Here is an 11,152-nt window from a genome sequence, read left to right as displayed (position 1 = left end):
ACTCACTTTGATAAGTGATTTTGGTGAGTTTTGGTCCCTCATTTTAAGTGGAACAATTTCTTGTAAAGGTCTAGGGCTTTAGGTGCAATGAAAACACCCTTTATGTCCATTTATATGGAGTTTACGGCCTAAGGGAGTTCTGGGCCGTAAACTCACTTTTGGTTGTGTCATTTGATGTGTTTAAGACCTTAATCTACTTGGGAAAATAGCCTAGATGCAAGCCTTAAAGTCCTAGAGCCTTAAAAAACCATTTAGGGTGTGAATATGGAGTTTACGGCCTAAGAGAGTTCTGGGCCGTAAACTCCCAATCTTGGGTGGATTTGTGTATGTTTTCTTGTCCCTAACATGCATACATAATAGTCTAAGGATTTATCATAACATAAGTTTCGGTTTTCGCTTCGTTTCGGGAGTTTACCGCCCAAGAACACCTTGGGGAGTAAACTCCTAGATCTAATGATTTAGTCACCTAAATCATGTTATAAGCATCTAATATGTATTCTAACACTACTAGAAAGAGTTACTCACAATCTGGGATAAAAACCCGAAGATCCGTTAGAGAGAAAATGGTTTTTCTCTAGTTGGAATTGTGAATAATGAATTAATTTAATTCAGAAAACTATTTATAGTCCTGAAATATTTTGACAGAAAATATTTTTATTCTCAAACTTGGACTGTAACATTATGAAACTTGAAATGTTCAAATTTCACAAACCCAGGAGCATCCACTCTCCTGATATCTCCTAAAGTGTAAACCCTAATGTACACAAACTTGTTCGGAAAAGTCTAAAAATCACTGAAATTGGATTGGCTTCTACTGAATAGATATTGTTCGTACAAATGGAAATTTCGGGTTGTCACAGTAATCATATTTCATATTGTCTAATCACGTATGATTAATCAAATGTATTTATAGTTTATAATATATGACTAATAATATTTTATGATGTATAATCATATATAATTATTCATCTTAATATATAATATATGCTTAATATATATTTCAATTTGTAAACACATATGATAAATTATATTTGTTTGTACAAAGTCTTATATGATTAACCACATATTATACTATATAATCATATATGATTATAGTATTTAATATATAATTAATCATATATTTAGATGTATGAATACATGTGATAAATCATATGTTTTTTTTTTAAATTGTTACATACGATTAACCAAATATTATTATGTATAATCATATATGATTCTACATCCTAATATATAATTAATCATAATTCGTACTGTATAATAATGTAGGATTAGTGGTATTTCTTATATATTACAATGCATAATCATATATGTGTTATAGTGTTTAATATATGATTTATTATATAAGAAATACTTATGATTAAATCATATGTGTTTGTACATTGAAATATATTATCAACCATAAATTACAACATATAATTCCTTATGATTATGCAATGTAAGATATTATTAATACTAGATCAATTGTGTTTTTCGTTTATGATTGAATAAAAAGATCATAATCAATTTTCAAAATTGTAATGTAATATGTAAAATTTAAACGAATTATTAGTACCTTTAATACCAATCGTATTTTGAAGTTCTTCGTGTTGATTTTCAGAAGTTAAAGACATTTAATCGTTTCGTTTGTCGTTATGAGATGACTTGATTTCAGTTATGATAGTATCAGTTGCGACTGACTCGTCAAATTCTTTTTGAATTCGACATCAATTGTGAAAATTGATTTTGATTCAATTTTCAAATACTCTGTCGCTCTCTTGAATTGCGATGATGAATGCGATGTGATTGTTTCTTCGATTTAAGGATTATATCTCGTATTTATGAAAATATGATCTGATGCTCTGTTTCGATTGATTTCTTTTCGATTTGAAGATTACGATTAATATGATAACAAATTCAGTAAAAATAAGAACTATAAGATGATACTTAAAGAATTTTAAAGCTTGAATGATATGATTACGTGATTGATACTGAGAATCGATGATTTAGCGGTAAGCTGAATTTTGGTTTCAGAAGCATATTTCAGAGAAGGAAAGTGTGCACTTTCTAAATATTAAGTTGAAATTTGCGGTTATACCTGTGCATTATTTAACAGTTAGAGGAAGTTGAGGTTAAATTCTATTGGGTGAGGTTTGCTCTCACAATCTCTATTTTTTTTATTAATCTTAAGGGAACCATTCTCTCTCTCTCTCTCTCTCTCTCTCTCTCTCTCTCTCTCTCTCTCTATATATATATATATATATATATATATATATATATATATATATATATATATATATATATATATATATATATATATATACCATTACAACCGGTGAATGTTATGTAATCACATCCAAGCCAACGGTTAAAGCCACAACATAGAAAATATTAAAACACGACTATTTCTTTCCTTCCTCTTTCTAGTTTAGATCTCATTTATCCGAAAACATCAAACTTCCATCACACTATGTATAATTGAACCACCAACTAAGCGACATAATAGTGATCACATGATATGAAACACTCCATAATGGGGTTAACCCAGGTTCGAATCTAACAGTCTTAATTATAGTGGTGACGTATATTGTGTACAATTGTATCAAATAGCATAACAAATCATGTGCAAGATCTATGTCTTCTTGACATTCATGTTCATATCATTTGGATTGATTAAGCATAATGACTTCATCGATGGAAGGTTAGATTTGACACCACTTCTTGAAGTTATCGTTGCACGTTTATTAATTCGGAAGAATCCATCCATTTGTTATACATACCAAATAATAATGGTTATTTATTTTCAACGAGTTTGGAAGAAATATGCATTTTTATTCTATGAATCTAGCAATTGTAACTATTGCTAGTTATTTGAAAACATACACATCCATATCACATCACCATATAAAATAGTACTATGAGTTCTTGCCACTCATGAAGTAGTAAGTAGCAAACAAGACTCTAGTTAATTAGTGTAAACACCAACAAAATCAGAGTGACTCGAACCCACATATAGTGCATCATTGCTCTCCTGAACCACATTATGAGCCATGTTCAAGAACTGGGGAAGGGGCACGGTTTGGAGAACCGTTGCAGACCCATTAACCCTTAACCCATGAGGTTCACTCGACACCGGGGACTGTTGAACCAGTTTCTCTACTGCCACCCAAAACTCTCCATCATTTGCAGCCCTTTTAATATTTTTTGGGCTCCCACAATCGGTTAGGAATACCTCATTTGTGTCTTTTTTGGGTCCCTGTAGCCAGTGCCTTTGGATTTGATTGTTCATGTACTCTGGAACTAAAACATATTTTCTATCACTACTAACCGAAGGACCACCAACTCCTGAGAGCCCGGTTAACAAAACGGTTACCCGTTGAGTTCTTGGATCGTATTTCAAGAGCCTTCCAGTTGAGTCGGGCTTAAACCCTGGTTTTGTCATGTCTCTGCGCAACATGCAATTTATGTCAACAGTATATTGATTTGTAGATTGCAAAGTTTTATGTAACGACTTAAAGAAAAAATCTCAATTGTTGAATTGTTACAGTGAAAACAAATTCCATAGAACTTGCTTTCAGAAAATTTACCTTATGCCATAAGTCAAACTAGCATCAGTCAAATAAACGTTTCCAGTGTATGACTCCACATCGATACCAGAAAGGTACTTGTAACCACCCGAAAGTTGAGTTGCAAGGCCACCATTGAATCCCACAACAAGGAGACCAAAAAAAGCATCGGTGATATAAAGATCACTCGTTTTATAGTTGAAGCTAAGAGCCACTGGCCTCCCACATATTGGTCCTAATTTCAGATCATTCGTACCATCACATATGTTCTTAGTTCTGAAATAATAAAATCATAATTTATCAAGTGATTAGCACAATATTTACTATAAACTACTCACGCTATTACGTGCTAACTGAAAGTGAAAGCTGTGGCTGAAAACAGGAAACAAAGTAGCACAACCTGTTAGGTGAAGTGAAGGCAAAATCAAGGAAGCCAGTAGTGGGGCCTTGCCATTTAAGTATTCTACCATCTGCAACTGCAACATACGGACCTTCACCTCCACGATCAAAGACAGCAGATTCAGGACCTGTGACACTTGGTGGCAATACAAGTTTTTTGAAAGTAGTATAGTCATTGGATAACACATTTCCCAGAAGCAAGAACCAAACAATCAGATCGACTAGAAGCAGGCTGCAATTTGTTTTCATTGCTACCATGTATATAAAGTATAAACACTCGTTTATTTTCTTGTCAATTGCAATGCAATTTGCTTTAAGTTCTTCTGATATGTACATGCTATTTATACAAATTCAAGCTCTGAACTAGCTGACATACACATACTCTAACAACTTGTCACAATTGACCATGGCTTCTCCATTTTGGAGATAAAGATGGTTGCTTAAACTTGGTGTAAAGCAAGCCGACTTCTGTATTGGGAGACTATATATGAACGCTTTCTTGCATGGAATTGCTTAGTCAACAGTTCGTTGTCCTTCTCTTTTCTCACAATTGTTTATTCTCCATTCTCTTTTATATATTAATACTAGTCGAATGTCACTACGTCACATAAAAATAGAATTATATAGTTAAGATAATGATTATATATATATATATATATATATATATATATATATATATATATATATATATATATATATATATATATATATATAACCAACACATGATAATTAATTATAAAATAATATTTATTTAACTAAATTAAAAATATAAAACATTTGAAAGTATATAGAAGGTTGAATGCAATTAATTTTTTTTTTCTCGAACATGAGTATGACAGGTTTGGAGTTGAAGACATGAATTAGTTAAAATGATTGTGACAACCCAAACTATTTGGACCAGACAAGGTCTAAATTGTATCCTATTATAATACGAACCTCGAAAACCATGAAAGCATAAGTACATGTATAAGGAAGTATACACTTTGGAAGTTGCACGTAAGGTAATCTCTTAGAAAAGTAAACAAGTTAAGCAAGATGAAGTAGGGTAAATAAATCAGGAATTCAATCTACAATGCAATCAAACAAGGATCACATGGTGTAGACACAAGAGCTTGTAATTCTGTCACAATTTGGACACTTGAACTATAAGGACAATATTTGAGTTTACTATTAGCTAAGGCCATAAACTCTTCCATAGGACCCACCTAAGACCATGAACTCAATCCAAGAAAGCACATTCTCCGAGAATACCTAAAGGAAAGGAATCTAGACCGTGACCACCCTTTATGGAACCCCTTTGGCCGTAAACTACTTCATGGAACCTTCACTAGGACGTGAACATCATCCTAGGAGGAATCTAGGGCGTCAACTCCTTTGGTGGACCATCTTGTGGGTGTAAACTGTTGCATTAGGTGTCTAAGTTCATAGCTATTCCTGGAATGTACTTGACCCGGTTGGCATGGTTCATTTGGGTTGCATGACATTACAACACTTTGATAGACTAAATGAGAGAAATAACACTTAAGGTTTATTAATATATTATAAGTTCTAATATATTAATAATATTATTTAATTAGTTTTGATCAAGAATTAACTAAGTGATCAAAAGGAGACTAATTAAATATATGGGGTTGATTGTGTAAATCATCTATTCTTGTATAGTTGGGCTAATGGTCCATGGTTTGTATGGATTGGGTTAAAACCCATAAGGTGATCCATAGATAGTCCATAGAGGTTACAAACCCATGGATCATGGAATATGGAAAGCCATGACAATTAGGGTTTACATAGTGTAACACTACTTGTGACACAACTATATAAAGACCCCATGTTAACCAAAATCGGCAACTAGAAGCAAGAAAGAGAGGGTTAGCCGATTTTAAGGTGTAAGTATACTTCTGTCAAAGTTATTCTAAGTGTTGTGGTGTTGTGTGAGACATTTAAGGCATCACACTTGGGGTGCTAGGTTCACAAGGTTTTCAAGGAATCCAAGCAACTAAAAGGTATGTTCTTCTACTAGCAATTATGCTTTAAAGTTCCCCATGTCATGCTAGTTCAGTTAAGAACCTTGGAAAATCATTTTTGCATGTATCTTAGTAAAATATAGATCTAAGGTTTCTAGGGTTGCATGTACACCTTAGGAGTGTTAGAATGCTCAAAACCCTTCAGTGGTATCAGAGCCTAGGCTTGTTTATTTGATACTTGATGCAAACTTGTTAAAAAAATCGACACAACTGTTTTCTGCTTGGGTAAAATCGCCGAGTCCATGAGGGGACTCGACGAGTCTATGCCTTTCTTTAACCAACTCGGCGAGTCAGTTCGTGCAATCGACGAGTTAGCTTGTTAGAGTGTAGTTTTTCGACTTATGCTGCTAGAAATTAACTAGAAACATTACCCTAAACTATTTTGGTGTTCTAAAACTTGTTTTAGATGGTGTAATGGTTATGCAAATCCATTTTCAATGGCTAATATCAAAATTTCAAGTTTTTTATGGTTTATTTATGATTCTTGAAACTGTTGATATGAACATTCATGAACTTATGAGTTTAGAAGATCATAGGAATTATCTGTAACTTGCTTGGTAGTTTAATTCTAGATCTTGATGTGTTTTAATGGAATTCATAATTTGTGCTCAAGTTATGGATTACCAAAAGTCACACTTTTAATGTCCATTATTAAACACATAGGTTACATAAAATGAAAAGTCTCTCATTTTAATAAACCATTAACTCATAAGTTATGAAAGATGAATAGTTTTGAAAGTTATAAAACTTGCCCTCAAGTTTTGGAACATGTAAAGTCTCTTTAAAAATTTTAGTTCCAACCCCTAGAATTTTAAAAGTTAAAATTCAACCCTTATACTTTATAATATTATAAGTTAATAATATATATATATATATATATATATATATATATATATATATATATATATATATATATATATATATATATATATAAGAACTAAAAGTCGTTTTACCATTAGTAGGTCTCATTCATGAAGTCGGTCTATAAGAGGGGGGGGGGGGGGGGGGGTATAAGGTTGTTTCCTATAAAATGGCAGTTTAATCGGTGTCCACTCTCACCCACCACTTCCTTGACTGGTGGAGGGTCGTTAGCCGAACGGGTAGGACAATGACTTTAAATCCTCATTAAAAGTATGATGAAAGTAAAGTAACTAAATGTTTTATAAATTCCCAATCTTAGTTACTTTAGGAAAATGTGAATAAGGTGCTAACCCATGATATTACACTTTGCACTTTGTTTAAGTCGTCAGTGGAGCGTGTGTAGTTAATCGGCACACTAACTTGGACTTAACAAGGTAGGCAAAGGGTGAGTTAAGGTTTATCATAGGTCGGTGGAGCGCGTGCTGTTAATCGGCACATCGATTGAGTGATAAACATTAAGTGTAACAAGTAATTTACATGGTTACTTCACACCTTGTTTTGTGATCTTCGGCATCCCAGTCACAAAACTTGAAGGGCACACTCGAGATTGAAACGTGTCATTAAAAAGTTTACTGAATCTCAAAGAATCTAGGAGTTTTAAAACCAATTAAAACCTAATAATTTATATCGGTTTTCATGGAGGAAATTGGTGAATCGTCATTCACCTTCCTTCAAATATTTTGTAGCTTGGATTACGGCATCCCTTTTCTAAGTTATAAAATATTGTGCTGGGTCCTAGCCTTAATATTACATTTGGGTGTTTTATTAAGGACTATCTTTACGAGGACAAGGAATATGTCCTCAACAAGGAGCTAAAGGAACTTGATGAGTCGTCTGCTACTCCTGAGGAGATCGTTGAATTCCAGACATAGTCGAGCTCCAAAAGTGTTATGAGGACTATTACCCTTTTGAGATGCACCAGGACTTGATGGACCGCTACCATCAAAGTGCTCGCCAAGAGAGGTATGACATCATTTGCTCCATGATAACAACCCGAATGAAGGATGGTGAACCCATCACCAGCCACTTGCAGAAAATGCAAAGGTATGTGGACCAGTTGCTGAAGCTAAATGTGATCTTCCCCGAGGAGTTGGCAATTGATATCATTTTGCACTCCTTACCTTCTTGTTTTGATCAATTCTGAATGACATACCACAAGAACAAGGAGGAAGTTACACTCAACAAACTTCAAGGAATCTTGAAGACCGCCGAAACTGGTCTTAAGGGTAAGTCGGTTGTTACCACTCCTACTCCTACCACGGCCCCTGTCTTGGCAATCGGGCAAGGCAAAGGAAAGAATAGGAAGAGCCCTTTGAAAGGGTACCAAGGGAAAGTCCCTTGATGGCTCCTCTTCAAGTGGAACCAAGAAAGGTTCCGTCACTCCTTCCACTAACCCTAAAGAGGTTGAATGCTTTTATTGCCACGAAAAGTCACACTGGAAGCGAAACAGCCCGAAGTATCTGCAAGATGTGAAGGATGGGAAAGTGAAACCCAACTATGCAGGTATTTACACTATATTGTCTAATAACTCACCACATTCTAATTCTTGGGTCCTTGATACCGATTGTGGTATTCATATTTGTTCTGACTTGCAGGGACTAAGAAGAAGTGGGGATGTGGAGCATGGGAAGATAAGCTTACTCATAGGGAATAGGAAAGCATCACCTGTCACCAAGATTGGAGTTTATACTTTGTTGCTAAAAAGTGGGTTAACATTAGATTTGAATAAATGTTGTTACTTGTTTGAAATGGCGAGGAATATTATTTCTTTTCATGCTTTGTAAAAACAAGGGTTTACCTTTTCTGTTGATAATGAATATGGTAGTATTAAAGCTTTCTTTAATAATGTTCATTATTTTAAAGCATTACTTTGTGATGGTGTGTATGAAGCTGTGTTTGTTGTAGATAACTTAGGAAATAATGTGTTGTGTATTGATTATACCACTAACTTGGATAAAGCATCATTGTGGCATTGTCATCTTGGACATGCAAGTAAGAAATGCATAGGCGAACTCCAAAAGGATGGAGTCTTGGAGTCATTTGACGTGAAGTCGGATGATAGTTGTGAATCTTGTCTACTTAGAAAAATGAAAAACTCACCCTTCATTGGTTCTTGTGCTAGGGGTGAAGGTTTGTTGGATCTTGTACACACTGATGTGTGTGGACCTTCAGAACCGCCACAAGGGATGCTAACCGCTTCTAAAAAGTGGGTTAACATTAGATTTGAATAAATGTTGTTACTTGTCTGAAATGGCGAGGAATATTATTTCTTTTCATGCTTTGTACAAACAAGGGTTTACCTTTTCTGTTGATAATGAATATGGTAGTATTAAAGCTTTCTTTAATAATGTTCTTTATTTTAAAGCATTACTTTGTGATGGTGTGTATGAAGCTGTGTCTGTTGTAGATAACTTAGGAAATAATGTGGTGTGTATTGATTATACCACTAACTTGGATAAAGCATCATTGTGGCATTCTCATCTTGGACATGTAAGTAAGAAACGCATAGGCGAACTCCAAAAGGATGGAGTCTTGGAATCATTTGACGAAAAGTCGGATGATAGTTGTGAATCTTTTCTACTTGGAAAAATGACAAAATCACCCTTCACTGGTTCTTGTGCTAGGGGTGAAGGTTTGTTGGATCTGGTACACACTGATGTGTGTGGACCTTTAAAACTGCCACAAGGGATGCTAACCGCTTCTATGTGACTTTTACTGGTGATTTTAGTAGGTATGGCTATGTCTACTTAATCAAGTATAAGTCAGAAACCTTTGAAAAGTTCAAAGATTTTAAGCAGGAAGTGGAGAATCAATTGGGTAGGAACATTAAGATGCTTCGATCTGATTGAGGTGGTGAGTTTCTTAGTACAGAGTTCCTGGACTATCTTAAGGAATGTGGGATTGTCTCAGAATTGACACCTCCTAGGACACCACAGCTTAATGGTGTGGCTAAGAGATGTAATCGGATGTTGTTGGACATGTTTCGTTCCATGATGAGTCGAGCTTCGCTACCAATCTCATTTTGGGGGTATGCCTTAGATATTACCGCCCATATTCTTAATCTAGTCCCCACCAAAAAGGTTCTCAAAACACCTCATGACATGTGGACCGGAAAAGTTTCTAATCTGGACCACATCAAGATTTGGGGTTGCAAGGCTTTTGTGAGGCGCGGGACTCATGATAAGCTCGAACCCCGAAGTGAGAGGTGTCTTTTCATCGGCTACCCACAGAAATCCTTCAGTTACCTCTTCTACAGACCCAATGATAATGTGGTCTTGGTAGCAAGGAGGGGAGTCAAGAGAGAGAGAGAGAGAGAGAGAGAGAGAGAGAGTTCATAAGCCAAGGAAACAGCGGGAGGCAAATTAACCTTGAAGAAATTCAAGAGTCAAGTGGTGAAGGAACCTCAAACCCTAGCAATCAACCCGACGAGGAAACTCCTGTTGATTCGACTGATGAGTCTGTACCTCTGAAGCGTTCCACGAGAGTTAGGAATGCACCTGAGCATTACTATGGTTTCCATATTACTGCGGAAGATGATACAATTATCAGTGCTAACACACTGATTGGTCTAGATGAACCTAACAGCTACATGGAAGCCATGGCAGGCCCTGAGGCTACTAAATGGAAAGAGGCTATGGACAGCGAGATAAAGTCCATGTATGATAATCAAGTTTGGAGCTTGGTTGACAATGTACCAGGTCGTAAGACAGTTGGGTGCAAACGGATCTTCAAGAAGAAGACCGAAATGGATGGTAATGTACACACTTATAAGGCGCGACTGGTTGCAAAAGGGCTTTTCTCAAACTCCGGGAGTTGATTATGACGAGACCTTTTCACCAGTAGCAAAGATTAAGTCTATTAGGGTTATGTTAGCCATGGCTACATTTCATGACTATGAAATATGGCAAATGGATGTCAAAACCGCTTTCCTTAATGGAAAGTTGGCTGAGGATGTTTACATGAGTCAGTCAGAGGGTTTTGTCAGCATGGAGTACCCTAATAGAGTGTGTAAGCTTGAGAAATCCATTTATAGATTGAAACACGCACCTCGCAGATGGAATCTTTGTTTTGATGAAAAAGTCAAAGAGTTTGGTTTTTCGAGGAGTGAAGATTAATCTTGTGTATATGTCAAGGCTAGTAGGAGTATAGTTAGCTTTTTGTTACTCTATGCGGATGACATACTACTCATGGGAAATGACATCCTAACTTTGCAGGAGGTTAAGTCCTGGCTTGGGATGTGTTTTGCTATGAAGGACCTTAGAGAAG

General features: G+C 35.5%; 1 protein-coding gene across 1 annotated transcript; it reads right to left on the bottom strand.

The window, feature by feature from the left end:
* Positions 1–2,800: 2,800 nt before the first annotated feature.
* LOC111897533 (protein STRICTOSIDINE SYNTHASE-LIKE 11) lies at positions 2,801–4,346 on the bottom strand. Its single transcript, XM_023893482.3, has 3 exons — positions 3,943–4,346; positions 3,564–3,818; positions 2,801–3,422 (listed from the first exon to the last, which is right to left on the bottom strand). Exons 1-3 carry the CDS (start codon positions 4,275–4,277, stop codon positions 2,942–2,944), a joined length of 1,071 nt encoding a protein of 356 aa, XP_023749250.1. The 5' UTR covers positions 4,278–4,346; the 3' UTR covers positions 2,801–2,941.
* Positions 4,347–11,152: the final 6,806 nt, after the last annotated feature.

Source organism: Lactuca sativa, chromosome 5 (genome assembly GCF_002870075.4).
Source record: "Lactuca sativa cultivar Salinas chromosome 5, Lsat_Salinas_v11, whole genome shotgun sequence".
Classification (NCBI taxonomy): Eukaryota; Viridiplantae; Streptophyta; class Magnoliopsida; order Asterales; family Asteraceae; genus Lactuca; species Lactuca sativa.
Note: the sequence above shows the minus strand (reverse complement) of the source record. Positions and strands in the feature narration are given on the sequence as shown.

Bases quoted from the DNA above. Each gene is read 5' to 3' on its own strand.
- LOC111897533 (XM_023893482.3), bottom strand. From the start codon at position 4,277: ATGTACATATCAGAAGAACTTAAAGCAAATTGCATTGCAATTGACAAG. The intron at 3,819-3,942 runs GTTGTGCTACTT...TTATTATTTCAG, and splicing joins GCCTTCACTTCACCTAACAG to AACTAAGAACATATGTGATG. The intron at 3,423-3,563 runs GTAAATTTTCTG...CATGTTGCGCAG, and splicing joins AGTTTGACTTATGGCATAAG to AGACATGACAAAACCAGGGT.